We start from the raw sequence: 16,347 nt of genomic DNA, 5'->3' as shown, positions 1-16,347 counted from the left end.
ATTGCTTCTGTAATGTGCATATTTTGCACTACTGAGCTGTGGTGCAACATGGCACTCCTCGGTGTGTGATTTAGACATCTTTTGCAATGAGCCTTGTTTTGGGTATTGTACAGCCTGGAGCTAAGCAGGTACTGCGAGTCCTGATTTCTGACCAAATGCTTCTCTCATAGTCAGCGATGATGTGATTTAATTCTACTTCTGGGCTGAATTACTTCCCTCTCTGGTACAAGATGTGAATGAGCCCATGACCCGATGTATAGAATGAAACTATTTGCTGCACCTCTCTCTGCATTATATTAGGAATATTTCGGCACTTTTGTAGATGTGCATAATGCACTGTGGTTTAGTGTCTGTGTCTTTTTTTTATTCGTTCATGGGATGTGACGTCGCTGGCATGGCCGGCATTTATTGCCCATCCCTAATTGTCCTTGAGAAGGTGGAGGTGAGCCGTCTTCTTGAACCGCAGACGGCAGTTAAGAGTCAACCACATTGCTGTGGGTCTGGAGTCACATATAGGCCAGACTGGGCAAGGACGGCAGATTTCCTTCCCTAAAGGACATTAGTGAACCAGATGGGTTTTTACGACAGTCCGGCAGTTTCATGGTCACTATTACTGATACTAGTTTTTAATTCCAGATTTATTTAATTAACTGAATTTAAATTCCCCAGCTGCCTCTGTGGGATTTGAACTCGTGTCTCCAGATTATTAATCTAGGTTTCTGGATTGCTAGTCCAGGAACATAACCACTGTGCTACTGCATAGTGTAATATTTATTGAGTTTTGATTGTAACGAAGTTGAAACTCTTCAGGGTTTTTCCCCATAATTTAGTAGGATTGAATATTGTGAGATACTGGATTACTTGCCTGCACAGTTTGGTATTTTTCCAACCTCAAATGTGCCTCGTTGGATGTTAATCGTACTGTTTGTTGTTTGTTAGCCGTACTGATAGAAATTTGGTAAGTGTTTTTGCTCGGGCATTTGCCCAGACTACTAAAGCACAAAAAACATCTTGGGATGTTCTGCCAACTGCTGAAACCCGCTGGTCCAAATTTGACAAGCAAATTTAATCAAAGGAATCTTGGCTAAACAGGCAAAGGTAAAACACTTGAAAGGCCTCACTTGGCTACCATTATTGGCACTTGACCGAGAACCCAGGAAAATATTGGGCCGTATTTTGCGACCCCCTATGGGTGCGTACGAGGCGTGTACGCGGCAGATGGGGTCGCGCAAGTTCCGGGTTTAGGCATACGAAGCGCATGCGCTAAAACCCGGCACTTGCGATCTGTCAAGAATCTTCTTGACCGGTCCTTCGCATCCCCGGGAGAAGGGCCTCTGCGGGTGGAGAGTTACGCTATTTGCCCAACTTATGCCCGTGAAATTCTTATGCCTGGTAAAAGCAGTCGTAAGGCCTGCTTCTACCAGCATAAGAGTTTTTTTTTAAATAAATAAAATTTTATCACTCGTACATTTAAAAATCCTGTACAATAAGGTAAGTTTATTTTTAGCCCTGTTAAAATATATAAAATATTTTCCAAAAATTAAACTTAATGCCATTTCATTTAAAAATGACTTAATTTTTTTTTAATGTAATTTAAAAAAAAATTATTTCACGTGTTGGTGTATTTTTTAAGTGATTCCCATTCATACTTATGGGTGTTCCGGACGTATGGAACTCCCATAAGTATGAATGGGGATTCCCTTTTATTGGTTGGGCTGGCCCACGTGATTCCCAGGCCACCAGGTAACTGTGTAGATTTTTTTACAGGTCGGAGGCATCCGCCCGCGGGAAGCCTCCGATTGCACATTTTGGGCCAATATATGGTGAAGAAATCCATCGAAGTCTGAAATTTATTTTTGCTCCCTCTCTTGGATATCTCAATAGCTGCTAAAACTGTATGTGGCCCGCTGGAATCTCCAGTGTGTTGCAGTACACTTCAGCCAGCCTTTAAATTTAGATCATTTTAGCTGTTGGTGTCTGTAAATCACTTGTCTTGTGATGTACAGTATGTGTAAACCTTCTGTTCTGTGGGCACTAGTCCTGTGCTGGTTGCTTTCATCTGTTGCAAATGCTGGCTGCGGCAATGCATCTTTAGGCTCAACATTTTTAGACTATGTTGTCAGCGTTCATAGAAATAGCACTAGCTATGAAGCATTGAGACGGGATTAATTAGACTTTATAATTGACCGTTTCAGATCCGAATGGGCAAATGCAGGGATCATACGCTGCATGCTGGAGCACCAAGGCATGGGACATAGATTCATGCATGAGGTTTCCCCAGAACTGCTGCAAACCTAGTTTCAGCCACAACAGTTGTGGCCTGGCACTGAGTTGAAAGCCAGCCACTTCCTCGCTGGGAGGCAGAAAAATCAGGGGCAGGGGAGCAGTCACCCTCTGCCGACGCCACACAAAGTTCCTTGCATTTGACTCTGAGCAACCCTAGGTGAAGGCCTGGGAGCAATTCGCCCCTTCAGTCACAACATGCGGAGAACATAACTTAACACACACAAAAACTACTTGACAAAAATTCAGAGAACTAATAGCGGCCAACTGCTACATTTTCAGTGTGATATTCGCAGTTTCCAATTGTTCACTGGTTTCTGTGCACTCTGCTTTTATTCACTTTTTTAAAAATGTGTTTGAGATAGACAATGGTATGGTAGCTACCGAACTAGCAATCTTAATAATTATCCTTCCCCCCCCCCCCCCCCCCCCGCAACCCAATCGAGTTTAAGAAACAAGGTTAGGTCCTTAAGCCAGTCTCCAGTTTAACCCAGGTACAATTGTTTGACTCCTAACAGGGATTTCAGTCACCTCATGGCCTAGTCTTGACCGCACAAACCAGCCCACTTCAGACATCTGTTTCTCATCCACATGTTGGAGGTGGTACTGTTGTATTTTAAGGGTTTGCAACCTTTTTTGCATTTTGAATGTCTGATTGATTATGAACTGGTCATGGCAGTGTAATCTAAATGGGAAGCATGGAGAACATGTGCAGACAGGATGGAGACAAAGGGATTGCCAATTTTACAGAACCATGCTAACTGCTGAATCAGCTTCTACTTTTCCAAGTACTCACTCACACTATGTTGTGATGGATTGCAGCAGCTTTTCTACTATATTAAACACGTTTGTCTGTAGTTATTTAATCTTTCCCTTTTTTTTCCCAATAATAATGGAAAGCTATCCCTGAATCTAACTAGCTTTGGGAGATAACAAACACATTCCCAATTTCCTCACATTCCTTTTAATATTCTTGGGTGGAAACCATCTGGGCCTGGATGTTGGCTTGGTTTCAATCCTCTTAGTTTATCCATTCATGTTTTCCATTTATGCTAATGCAAGTAAGTTCCCTTCTCCCCTGTACTTCTGGTAACACATCCTCCTCTTCCATTGTTAAGGAAATGGCAAAGACTTGTTCTGTTAATTGCAGCTTTAGATTTGCACTTTTGCTCAGTTGGTCGACAGTGAACCGCAGAGACCAGTTGATTCCTGGTTTTATTCCCTGCCGTGTGCTGTGTTAGGTTTGCTAATCTCAACCAAGTAGCAACAGAATCATAGGAAACTATTTGAACTGTGCTTCTGCCAATGCCTGTTCCAGCTCCCCATCAGAAATATGTATTCAGATCCCATTTCATTGCTCTTTCCCTGTATCCTTCAACTTTTCTTTTTTTGATTTTTTTTTTTTTTTTTTTTTTTGCTTAAATCGTCACTTGTCGTAGCACATTCCATGTTCGAATAACTGCATCAAAAAGATTCTAACAACTCTTTTTTTGTGTTTAGTACTAATCCTAAATTCGTACCCATTTGTTACTAAAGGATGTGATGCCAAAGATACAGGGAAGGCTAGAGATTAATGAAGGGAAAGAAATTATAGAAAGTAATTTTTCACTCTCAGAATTATAGGAGCACACTGGAAATCAACCATTGTTCTGTTATTGCATTATGGGTAGCAGGTTATCAAAGTACGTAGGTGTGGATGCTGTATCTGGGCAGGGTTTAAAACCCCTGTGATGCAACCCATGTTATAATAGTATGCAGTACTCATTATCTCGTTTGAATGCCCCTCGAAGGGAAAATTATATATTTTTCAGGCAGATAATTGACTGTAAACAGATTCCCATATACAAGGTTTCTTAACTTTTTCTTCAAGCAATAAAAGGTTTTTGCAAAAAGAAGTGAACTATTTTATGGGGTTTTTTTTATTACTGAGGTTCTAATGAGCAATCTGTCTAATCTACTGTTTAGGGATCCACCACGCAAGAAGAGGAAAAGTGAGTGGTTAAATCAGAATCGCTTGAACAAGGGAGTGAAAGAAGAGCAGAAATTCCAGCCGGTCCAAGAGCCAGTGGAGATGAACAAGAGATCCTGCATCGAAAACTCCTGTGGAGATGACGGCAATAAGCAGACTCCAGCTCCTGCAAAACAAATCCAGAAATTGTTGTTACCAAAGCCCAAAGTTGCACTTGTCAAACTTCCTGTTATGCACTTGACACACTTACCAGTTCTCTTATCTTCAGGCACGTCCATGGATAATTCTGTCAAATCCATTGTTGTTGCAGTTGACAATCAAGGATCTGTTATGAGCACAATGCATATTTTGCCTACCTCAGTGGGAACTCTGATACCAACTTTGGAGGCGACAGCATTACATTTTAAAGGCGGTCTGCCCGTCTCCAAGGTGGCTAGCATCATGGTGGTTGAACCAATCAGCGCTGCAGTGCAAGTCAACATGGATTCAGGTTTTGCCAATCATCAAGGATTACCATCACTCGGAGACCTGGGCCAAAAGAACAAATCTATTTCCATGAATGTTCAGACAGACATATCATACCTTGCGCAGAACACAGTGCCAGAATCTCTGTCCTTGTGCTACTCTGCAGAGAGCACCATGTCTGCTTGTGCACAGACTGATCTGAGTTTCAGTGCCCAACTGTTGCTACCTGTAAGTGTCCAGACGCAAACCTTCGAACCAGGCGCCAAAATCACTACATCAATAAGTGCTCAGACAGATCCCTTTGGCCAGTCTTGTTTTTCATTGTGCGGTGTTTCTAGGAAAACACAAACTAGTTTGGTAAATTCTGCTCATGGCAAAGGCCCCATAGTGCAAGCACTAATTAATGCAAATAATCATGAAGACATTTTTGACCATTCTTTAGTTCCCTCTTATGCTGTTTGTAGACAGACTCAAACTACGTTTGCCCTGGGTGCAATGGACATGGACCAAAGACTATCCCAAACAACCAACCACGATGATCTTTTACAGAACTCTAACAAGTCATCTGCTGATTTTCACATTCAATCCACTTTACTTCAACAGAACCCAATGACTGACAATCAAACTCAGACAATTAACCTATTTAATGACTTGGAAAATATCCTGTCTGAAAGCATGGCTGGTCATTCATTAGAAAATCGTGGTCTCTTATCCGATGCCAGCAATGCCTCTGGAGAGAGCATGACCAGCAGCCAGACACAGAATGCGGGCATTGACTTTGACATTGTAGAGTTTCTGTCTGCCAGCAACATACAAACTCAGACAGAAGAGAATGAGTTTGGTGCTTTGCAGACAGAGTCTGCCTTGGAATCTCTAGATATTGAGACTCAGACAGACTTCTTGTTTTCAGACTATCCTGCGCAAGCGTACAACGGCAGGGGACAGTCCAGCTATTTAGGACTAGAAATGTTTGACACACAGACTCAAACAGACTTCAATTTCTTATTGGACAGCAGTCCACATCTACCTCTAGAGAGTATTTTGAAACCGTCCAGTTTCTCTCTAAGTATAGAGGCTTCTGGTGCAGAAACCCAGACTGATGATGTGTGCAGTAGAAATAATTTCAGTCATGCCACTGAAAGCCAGGTCCGGTTAAACTGCGCCGAAACGCAGACAACCAGCAGCTCCTTTGAAAACCTCGGCAGTCTATTCTTCACTAGCAATGAAACACAGACTGTAATGGATGACTTCCTCTTGGCAGATATGGCATGGAACACCATGGAGTCTCACTTCAGCTCAGTTGAGACGCAAACCTGTGATGAGATCTTTTCCTTATTTCGAAATACCGATAAAAGCAACGACTGAAGTGCACAGACTGCAAAGGAACATGAATTTTGGCTTCGACGTAGTGTGGGCAGTGCCAAAGTTTAATGTTGAGATACTGTGCACCTCCTTTGGTAGCAGTGTACTGGGGATCTAAATTTTGGTGGGAAGAGAATGACAAAGAAATCCCAGATATTTAAACTGATCTAGGTACTGGGGTCTTTCTCCCTTACTTTGGGTCTCTACATGCTTTTGGATGAGAGAAAAAAAATTAGGCTTGATATTTTTAGGCTTCTAACTGATGCTGTTCTGTGATTCACCATTCTTCAGTATCTGAGAGTAGCCTCCCCCATCCAGTTTGACTTTTTTTTGCTTTCCTCTTGGCACCTTCCTTGGACACACTGCTAGATTTGCAAACACTATAGGACGACTACAGAGCCACATGTTCAAATGTAACGCAGTGTATACCTTGATCGCCCACCCTTGCCTGTTGATGCATTATGGTACAATATTACCAATTTTTTGTTTTGTTTTTGGCAGTTTTCTTTTTTTCTCATTTCCCCCCCCTCCCCACACTTTTGAAGGTATTGGCCACTTTCTGGGTTAGAGTTTTATGGATGCCAGGCATCCTCTGGTACTTTGTCCAAGTGTCAGTTATTCATGTGCGGCCCTTGCGAGCTTGTGTAGATGGGCTCGTCAGTCAGAAGGAGCATCACGGCTAGGGTTGTCATCTCTGGTTGGACATAGCCCTAGAGGCTTTATCGCATGACCTCCTGCTTCCAACCATCACGCCCAGTCGAACAGCATTTTTTCCCAAACTCCAATATTATAATCAATAAATGAAAGTGTTCAAAGAATTTGTTTTTTAAGAAACACTTTATATAAAAAAAAAAGCCCCTATGTTGTTTTTCTCCTGGGTTGCTTGCAGCAGTGTTCTGGAGATTATTATTAGAATCCAGGACAATCCTGGGGGGTTGGCAACCCTCCTCACAGCCTGGTCCAAATCTGGTCTCCGCTGATGTCCGCACATGCACTTCGAGCAAGGTTTGCTGGATGGCTTTTGGAAACCGGAGCTCCTGCTGGTTGCCCCCTGACTAATCTAGTGGCGCTGAGGTTAGTTGCAGTACTCCTGCCACTGCCCTAGCTGAGTGCACAGACCGCAGATTAAAATTGGGACCTTACCCAAGGTGAGAGATTCAGCTACTCTGTGAGAGCCATTGGGGAACTGAGTTTTTTTAACAACGCTGAGAAAAAACAGAAGTGAATGTCCATTGTACTTCTTTCCAGCAGATTTATTGTTTAATGCAGTTTGCGCTACCTGTTATTTGTGGCATGACTTGGATTATAGTTATTTTGCCTGACCAAATTAGTGAAAAGCTTTTCTTTTTTTTAAAAAAAAAAACAGGAACACCTGACCTTCCAAGACACTAAAGATCTTCCCAATCCTGCAGTGTAGAAGTCTCCACGGGCAGCTATTCTTTGTTCTTTTGCTGTCAGAAGCTGCTGTATTTGCACATGTAACAGCCTTAGCCCTTTCATTGTCTATGTGGGTAACACCCTCTCCTCCGAGTCAAAAGGTGGTGGGTTCACAGTCCCACTCCAGAGACTTGAGCACAGAAAGCTAGGCTGACACTCCAGTGCAGTGCTGAGGGAGTGCTGCACTGTCGGAGGTGCCGTCTTTCAGATGAGACGTTAAACCGAAGCTCCGTCTGCTCTCAGGTGGACGTAAAAGATCCCGTGGCACTATTTTGAAGAAGAGCAGGGGAGTTATCCCCGGTGTCCTGGCCAATATTTGTCCCTCAATCAATGTAACAAAAAACAGATTATCTGATCATTATCACATTCCTGTTTTTGGGAGCTTGCTGTGTGCAGTTGGCTGCCGTGTTTCCTACACTTCAAAAGTACTTCATTGGCTGTAAAGCGCTTTGGGATGTCCTGACTTTCTTTAAGTTTGAATTATTCCTGCAAATAGTGTTTTGTAAAACAATTTTTTTTTTTTTTGCTGGGTTTCATGCCCTGGATTTTTAGAAATCGCTTCACCATTTCACGAGCCCAAGTGCATTACCCCTCACTCAATTATTACATTTGCTCCTTTTTTTTCCCCCAAGGAGGATAAATCAAAAACAACTTAATTTTTTTTTTCCTCATTAAAACGTAGGAGGGAGACATTAAGCAATCGGGAATATCATGTGTGGGCATCCTCCTGGGTTTAGAGCTAAGAATCCTCAGCTCTGAGGGCCCAACCTTTAATGCTGTTATCAGAATAGCTAAAGCGGGCTATAATTGGTCAAGAAATACATCCCTCCACCCGCAATCCCACTGCAAAGCACGACTATCTGGAACGAGGTTAAACCTGGTTTGTCTGGTCATCCATGCCATGCCATGTTCTTGCAGTGAATCATTTCTCCCTGATGCTTTTGTATCAGTACAGGCCCAGGCCTTGAAATTGGGCTCGATACCTATTGGCTGTGATTTTTAGCTTGACCTCGTTACAACATTAACTAGTAAGGTCATACTTCCAGGCAAGTTAATGTCACCCAAGTGTCAAAGCGACTGTTTGAGAGGGGGGGGGGCGGGTGGGAGTTGAAGTGGAGATCAAGTGGTGTTGGAACCTTGGGACTCCATAAATCCAGGCTTGTAGCCTATATCATGAGAGTATTTGAATGTGATGGGGTCCCTTCCAGACCCAGACCAAATAATATGCTGCTGGGGCCTGTGCAATGTCACTGATGAGCAATTTCTGAGACTTTTTGGAACATAAGCCTAAATGAATTCTCCAGGGAAAAGGAGACCTTTTTGTTTGTTAAATCCAGTGGCTGAATCTGCCCGAATCCTAGGAAATTTTTTACATTTTAATCTTCCCCTATCTCAGCTCCTACATTTGTGTATTCCTGACTCCCAGATGGATACTCTTATTTCTATTTACAACCTCTTGCGTTTATGAAAAGTGAGGGTTTACTAGGCCTGCTGGTAAATTTGATGGTGCTCGAGTGTGACAAGAAGCCTCACTGAAACTGGCCTCCGTGCCTGCATTGGTAGATAAACTACTAAACTGGTCCAAGTAGTCTTACAGAATTGGCGATTCTAGGAAATGAGTAAATCACCATTAAAGTTTTATAGTCCACAAGTCTTGAATGTACATCATGGGCTAGGAACACAAATGCATGTCATGAATAGATGAGTTGCTTCTCCAAGTGACAGAGATGTCAGGGTCCCATTTGTAAATGCAAGCTGCTATCTGTGGAGTTTCTCTGCACAAATCTGGTTGTATGTGTTTGTCCTATCTGAAAGTTAAGGGGTCGAGCTTCTGCTTTTGCAAACAATGTCCAAAAATAACTTGGAAGCCACAAGTGTGATTCCTGCCTTCGAAGCTGCTTGGAAGCCATAAGATGCCTGCCAAAGGGGAAGAGCAAGTCCTTTTTTAAAGGCTTAGTTGATCAAGCTTTAAATGCCTCCTGCCTAGTGAAATCTTTGGGGGTGGAAGTGGTGCAGGGGCTGGGTGGTGGAGGTCAGAAGCCCTTCCACGGCTCCAAAGCTGCCGTTTCTAGTAGACTTGGGCACTTGTCTTCCCAGTTGGGGAATTGGTAAACAACGCCCAGGTCAGTGTCTTGGATTACTCTCTTTCAAAGTGTATGTCACAAGTTGGAGTGGTAGCTTAAGCTTCTGAAGCTTCTTTATAATTCTTTGTCTCATTGATGAGTTGTGATGAGACAGCAACTCTGTATTGCATAAAATCCTGGCACCTTATGTATCTCTTTCTGAATTTTCCTTTTTGTTTCCTACATTTTTGCTAGCTTCCTGGAGCTGTATTTGGTTGGTGTGTATTTCGTTCACTTCACAAGTGTAGCATTTACGTTCAGACCAAAAACTAAACTGCACACTCTGACACGGCCTGTATTTGTGCTAGGCTGCTGCTTTTCAATGCTAAGTGTAGGTTTGTGTCTATTTAAAACAAAATTCCGTCCCAAAAACAGCTGTTCCACTGCATTGGCAAGTATACCTGCACACACCTCTAGTAAGTTTTTTTGAGTGTGCATTTGTGTTTCAAGGGTCACCCTGTGTTTGATGTGCTGGAATATTTTCAGTAATGCCTCCGTCACTCTTCCACGTGTTGAATTGATGTTCTTGTCAGTAGATAGCAAGCTCAGACATCTGTGGAATCGACTGTTTCAGCTACTCTTCAGTACAGTATATGGTTATACTGCTGTCACTGGACCTACTTAACATATTGGTACCAAAACAATATAGGTAAAATAGTACTCCAGTCAGTATGCACTTAATGCACCAAACACTGCTTGTGTGACACTATTAATTCATAACTTTAAATCATCACCAGTGCCAGTGATAAACCCGTAACCACCAGTACTTCTTCATTGTATTATAACGTTTAAAATGCTGTCACCAGACAAACTGCTCAGTTTTTTTTTCCAGTTCAGGTGACCATAGCAGACTAGTCTCTCGCACCCATGACTCTCTGAAATCTTAGTGGGGGAAATACTGCGCAACTGTGTGAACATTTTGAATCCCCTTCTTGACCGAAATCATCAACACTGAATTAAATCACTTTGTGCCAAACTCTATTCACAAACTTGGAAACAGTCAAAAGAAACCATTTGCACATTGATTAGAGTATTGGCCCTTTTCGACAGCAACAGTGGCAACATTAACGGGCATTTCAGCACACAGTGACTACTTGGATTAATCACTGCAATGTAGATTTTACAGGACCCTTGCATAACTTTTGAGGAGTAACCTGCACAGTTTTACTAAGCATTGTCATCTTGGTCTGCTCTGTCCTCACTAATGCACCTCGTGTGCACCCATCTCTGAAATGCGTTGCTTCTATGTGAAGTTTAATGAATGAATGAAGGAAGTGAGATAATTTGCCTTATACAGCTTGTAGTCGTTATTCTTAAAAAGGCCGGCATATTTCATGTTCCATATTTTGCACCATTCTCTCCTCTTGCAGAAGTAATAAACTTTATACTGGATAAGTAAATTGCAGTATTTTTTGTGGGTAACAATTTAATGATGCAGTTCACTCTCGTACTTTATGTACATACATATTAAGTGTTCAGTGTCCTCCCACATCTTTTTAGGTGGAATGTATTGGGATTGTTTGCTTGAGGGTGTCAGTTCTCCGGTGGCTGAAGATGGCCAAAGCGGGCTATCCTCCTGAAGTGGACTATATGCCACTGTGTGATTTTTATTTTTGGTTGGTAGGTAACTTATGTTACTTGGAATTTACCTTCAATTTCTGAATGGTGGATTGCCTACCTTTGCGTACTCTTGTCATTACGCTTTCAGTATCATTCCCATCCACAAACTCTTCCCTCTTGTGATGTTCTCCAGATGCCTTGGTGGGTAAAGGTACTATGTGGCATAACGCCAAGTCAAGCTGTCCGGTCTTCCGAGGTTTGGTTCTCAGTCTGAAATTCATCAGCCAATCTCGGTTGGGGTGACACAATTAGTTTTGGCGTTCTTGCGCTAGGAAGGGGGAAAATCAGCCACCGTTCCCGCTCCTGATTGATGCCCAGGCACTCTTAGTTGGAATGGCCCATGTGGTGATGTTGGGTAAGGACAGGATCAGGCTTTGTGGTGATTCCTCAGACACTGAATATCTAGGCTTGCACATGGGGAACAGCCACCCGGCCAGGCTGCTGGCGTCTGTGGAACAGGAGTTGGTGCCCGCTGGAGGGGAAGTGGGCAAAATTGTCACAAAGAAAAATGTCGCCATGTCCATGGAATGTTGGTGAATTTTGTTTTATCATTACTGACATGATTTTACTAATTCTTGTTGAGTTTTTTTTGTCTGCTTCATTAATTGGACACTTGCACCAAGAAAAACGGCATGGTTCATGACTTTCACCTGTATTTGCGTTTGCACAAAACTAAACAAAAGGGTTTGTGCGACTGAGATGAATTTCATTGACAAACGGCTGCTGCACATGACCTTGACGAGTGTACTTGCACACACTTCCATGGTAGCTTTTTCTTTGGCCGCGCCTGAAGAATTGTACATCCCTTTTTACAGTGTATATATCTAATAAACAACGTATAACTGCATGTAAAACATTGAGGTGCCAAAAGTGCTTGTTTTTTTTTGTTTTTTTTAAGTATTTTTTGGTCATGTGGGTGGGAATTTCTTTTAAGTTGAACAACATTATTTAAAATAGCCATGAGATTTGTTTCATTGTACTCCAGTTAACTGGAATTTTGCACATTAAATTATTTTCCCAGTGTATAGTGTCAGTGGATATTTTGTGTAAAGCACTTGGAAGCTGGACAAAATTATGCAGAGTTGCAAAAAATAAAGATCAGTTTCTTCTCCGACATGAGCAGCATATCTTGATTTTGTTTGTTCGATGTGGGCTTAAATTTACAAAAGTCTCTCTTATTTCAGCAGACTGCTGTGTTGCATAGTTTATCTGGCTGTGCATTGAGTTCAGTTACAATAAACAACTTGCTGATTTCTAAAATGCAAAAAAAGAAACTATTAAAGCAAACCTGCCTTTTTATATCAAATCAGAGTGTACTTTTGTGTGTGTGGATTATGTCCACCTGGCAATTGAATTGAGGCACCTGAATAAATATTTCCTACAAGGCATTCATCAATTAGAAAATACTTTTAATCCTGTTTTGTCTGGAATGGCTTTGAAATTGGGTCTCATGGGTAGACGGGTGTGTTTTTTTAAGAAATATAACTGCATCATTTTTAAACCCCTGAACTGTACATTCTAAGTTTTTAGTTCCTTTTTCTACCTTGGCTGAAAAACCTTTGTTCACCATGTACCTGACATAAGAAAAATGAGCAGGAGTAGGCCGTTTGGCCCTTCAAGCCTGCTCTGCCTTTCAATAAGATTATGGCTGATCTTGACTGATTTGTACAAAAGGATTGTGTCAAGCTTGTGGTAGGAGATTTGGATTGTTTGGGAAATCTAATGTCCGGTGTGCCTGAAGATTTCTGAAGTCTGGTTCCAGGTTGTGTATTCCATCCCCTACTCTTGCCAACATTCTTCCTGAAGGTGTTAATTCCTTTCTGGAGTACGGTTCCATTAGGCAACAGTTGCCCTTGGGTATCTCGGCAGGGCGATTATTCACATGAGTCTTGACGTTGTATTGCCAGGCTATTCAATAGAAGTGGCTCACTGCAGGTGAGCCCAATTCCCGGGCTCGCTTAACATCTACGTGTGAGTACTTCAACAGGGGTCGCCACCTTTTTCCAAGTGTGGAAACCCTAGCCAATTTCCATTTTTATTAACCCAGGGACAGCGAGATCAATTGTAGTGCTCCCAACTGGCTCATCAGCTAAGTCGGCACAAACCTAGGATCAAACCTGGCTCCTTGCTAGCTTATGGATCAGCTCCTCTGTGGGCCAACTCAAGCCTTTGGAAGAGTAAGCTTCCAGTTTCATTGAGAAGGCAAACCTTTTTTTCAGATTAGTATCATATTCCCATTGCCTCTATTCACTTCTCTACAGTGTCTCAGTACATTTACCATTGTAGTGAAGCCCACTGCAATTACCTTTTTATACGAGTGGACCTCAAAGTTGGGCCAAAGCAGATTTCCCTCAGAGTACATTAGTGATACTAGGTGTGGAGGATCTTGAGTTTATGAAGCTCCAGCTAGTGGTAGAAGAATACAGCTGCAGACATGATTCACAGAATGGTGATAACACAAGTAAGGAGTGCATGGTATATGTAGGAAATAGCACAGATAGCAAATGTAATATAGTGTTGATGGCAGTCAGAATAGCTTTTTTTTTGTATTCTCGCCAGCTGTTTTAACCAACCCCCCCCCCCCCCCAAAATCCAGTCTTGATGCAGCAGCTCATGTAGGAGCAGGTGGGAAAGTGGAGTTGAGGTCGAAGATTAGCCATGATCATATTAAATGGCGGAGCAGGCTCGAAGGGCCGTATGGCCGATTCCTGCTCCTATTTCTTATGTTCTTGTAGGAGTAGGCCATTCTCTCCTTCAAGCCTGTTCTGCCATTCAGTTAGATCATGGCTGATCTGTATCTTATCTCCATCTACCTGCCTTGGTTCCATATGCCTAATGAAAATCTATCAATCTCAGTTTTGAAATTTTCAATTGACCTAGCCCCCAATTGCTTTTTGGGGGGAAGAGTTCCAGATTTCCATTACCCTTTGTGTGAAGAAGTGCTTCCTGACATCACCCCTGAACAGACTAGCTCTAATTTTAGGATTTATGCCCCCTTGTTCTGGACTCTCCCACTGGAGGAAACAACTTCTCTCTCTACCCCATCAACTTCTCTCTCTACCCCATCAACTCCTTTAATCATAATATTCTATATTCAAGGGAATACAAGCCCAGTCTATGCAACCTGGCCTCATAATTTAACCTTTTTAGCCCCGGTATCATTGGCGACTCTGTGCTGCACCCCTCCTACCAGGCCAATATATCTAGGACATAGAATTTAACTTTTCCAGCCCAGGTATCATCTGCACTGCACCCCCTCAACCCCTTACCAGGCCAATATATCTAGTACATAGAGTTAACAGCACAGAAACAGGCCATTCGGCTCAACTGGTCTATTCCGGTGTTAACGCTCCACCCGAACCTCCCAACTTTTATCAAACCCTATCGGCATAGCCTTCTATTCCTTGCTCCCTCGTGTTTATCCAGCTTCACCTCAACTCCACGTGGTAACAAGTTCCACATTCTCACCACTCTGGATAAAGAAGTACTACCCTAATCTTCACCATCCTCTGCCTATACCCCCCGCTTCCTGAAAGCACAGTGTCCTGCTGGGATACGGTTCTGAGGGTGCCTGATCCAGGTGGCCAATGTCTAGAAACCTAGGTGGCAAGTGGCAGCAGGTTATTTGACCACGAGGCATTACACCCAACCTAAATTCAGCCCTCCTGAAACATCCACATACTTCCCAAGGGTCAACTGATAGTAATCAGGTGCATAAACCTTGGCCAATTCACGTTTCCTAGCCCAGGGCCCTGGGCCCAATTCCGCACCACTACTGCTACCCCCATTGAGGTGAACTACCTCAGCACAGACCAAGAATTGGCAAGGGATCTTGCTGTTTGTATGTTGTAGTGCAACACAAGGTGGTGCCTTTACCTAGTAGGCTATTGGGGGAGTGCTGTGGATCCTTTCCGTAAGGTTACTGTAATTAGAATGGCAACAATCTGTTGGGCAGTCGAATACAAGACCAAACAATACTGGAAACATGTCTTGGTAGCCATTCAGGCCGCCTGCCGCATCACGCCTATTGGCTCACCAAATGTTTGCTTGCTAAATTGTGATACGCTATCAATCCCTCCTGCTTCCCGCCAATACTATTACGCTACTAAAGAAGCGATATCTACAGGGTAAGGATTTGAAATTCCTGATTTGCGGTGCCCAGAACTGAAAGCAGTACTCCAATTGGGGTCTGACCAGAGCTTTATATAACTAGCATAACTTCCAGTCCCCCTTGAGATGGAATACGAGCTTGCATGGAGAGGGTTGGAGGAGGACAAAGTGTATCTGTAAAAGGATGGGGTGTTAAATAGGGTACAGTGTCGATCTGGAGAGGGCTAAATGCCTGTGAAGTGGGATGGGGAGTTTGTATGTGGAGAAAGTGTTGAGAGAGCTGTCGAAAATGGAAATGTCACATTTTTTGCATTTTTTAAAGATTAAAAAAATCTGTAAATTGGGATATTGAGTGCCTAAAATTAACCGGAATGCATCATTTTTAATGTAAAACTTCTAAATGTTATTGAGGTGCCTGCCCTAGACTATTTCCCCCATCCCCCCCCCCCCCCCCCCCAGAAATGTACCAGCAATTTTGTCCTTGCAATTTTTGTATTTCTCCTTCAAGCTTTCATGTACTCCAGGCAGGTCTCCAAAAGAGGAGCCTTCAAAATGTGGTTCTCTGGGCAGTGCAGTACACAGTGCCCAGAGTGGTAGGAGGCAAGTTTGTGCCTGTGATTTAATTTGTATAGCTACCTCTCAAACTCAACCATATTAATGTGGAGAGGTGCCTATCCTTACAGAGAGGGAGTCACTCAGGGCACCCGATAGTTTCTGATATTACAATTGACTGATGCTTGGGAGCTTGATCAGCGGTGTGATGAGAGGAGCCTAACAAAGTGGAAAGCGCACAGTAATTATCTTTTTTTGTGTGTGGAAAAATAAGACACATGGGACATATCCTGGGGTAAGCATCTTGTTTTCGTCTCCTTCAATACCGCACTGGGTATTCCACGATTCTGCGTTCTGGATTGTTTATCCAAAGGTGTATGATATTTCTAGAAGAGAACAATTGTGGTTATTGCTTCCATCAACCTA

At 42.8% G+C, this 16,347-nt stretch overlaps 1 protein-coding gene across 2 annotated transcripts in view; it reads left to right on the top strand.

Annotated features, from left to right (window-relative positions):
• The window catches only part of atmin (ATM interactor), a 29,391-nt gene extending 17,018 nt beyond the window's left edge, over positions 1-12,373 (top strand). For both annotated transcript variants that reach the window (XM_085991820.1, XM_085991819.1), the window contains exon 4: positions 4,249-12,373. In XM_085991820.1, coding sequence (XP_085847946.1) covers positions 4,249-6,082 — 1,834 coding nt within the window. In that variant the 3' untranslated portion in view covers positions 6,083-12,373. The remainder of the gene's footprint in view (positions 1-4,248) is intronic.
• The last annotated feature ends 3,974 nt before the right edge of the window (positions 12,374-16,347 follow it).

The sequence above is a fragment of the Somniosus microcephalus genome, chromosome 6 (genome assembly GCF_052327205.1).
Source record: "Somniosus microcephalus isolate GS21.2 chromosome 6, FLI_Smic_1.0, whole genome shotgun sequence".
In the NCBI taxonomy this organism is placed as follows: Eukaryota; Metazoa; Chordata; class Chondrichthyes; order Squaliformes; family Somniosidae; genus Somniosus; species Somniosus microcephalus.
This window is presented reverse-complemented; position numbering and strand designations above follow the sequence as displayed.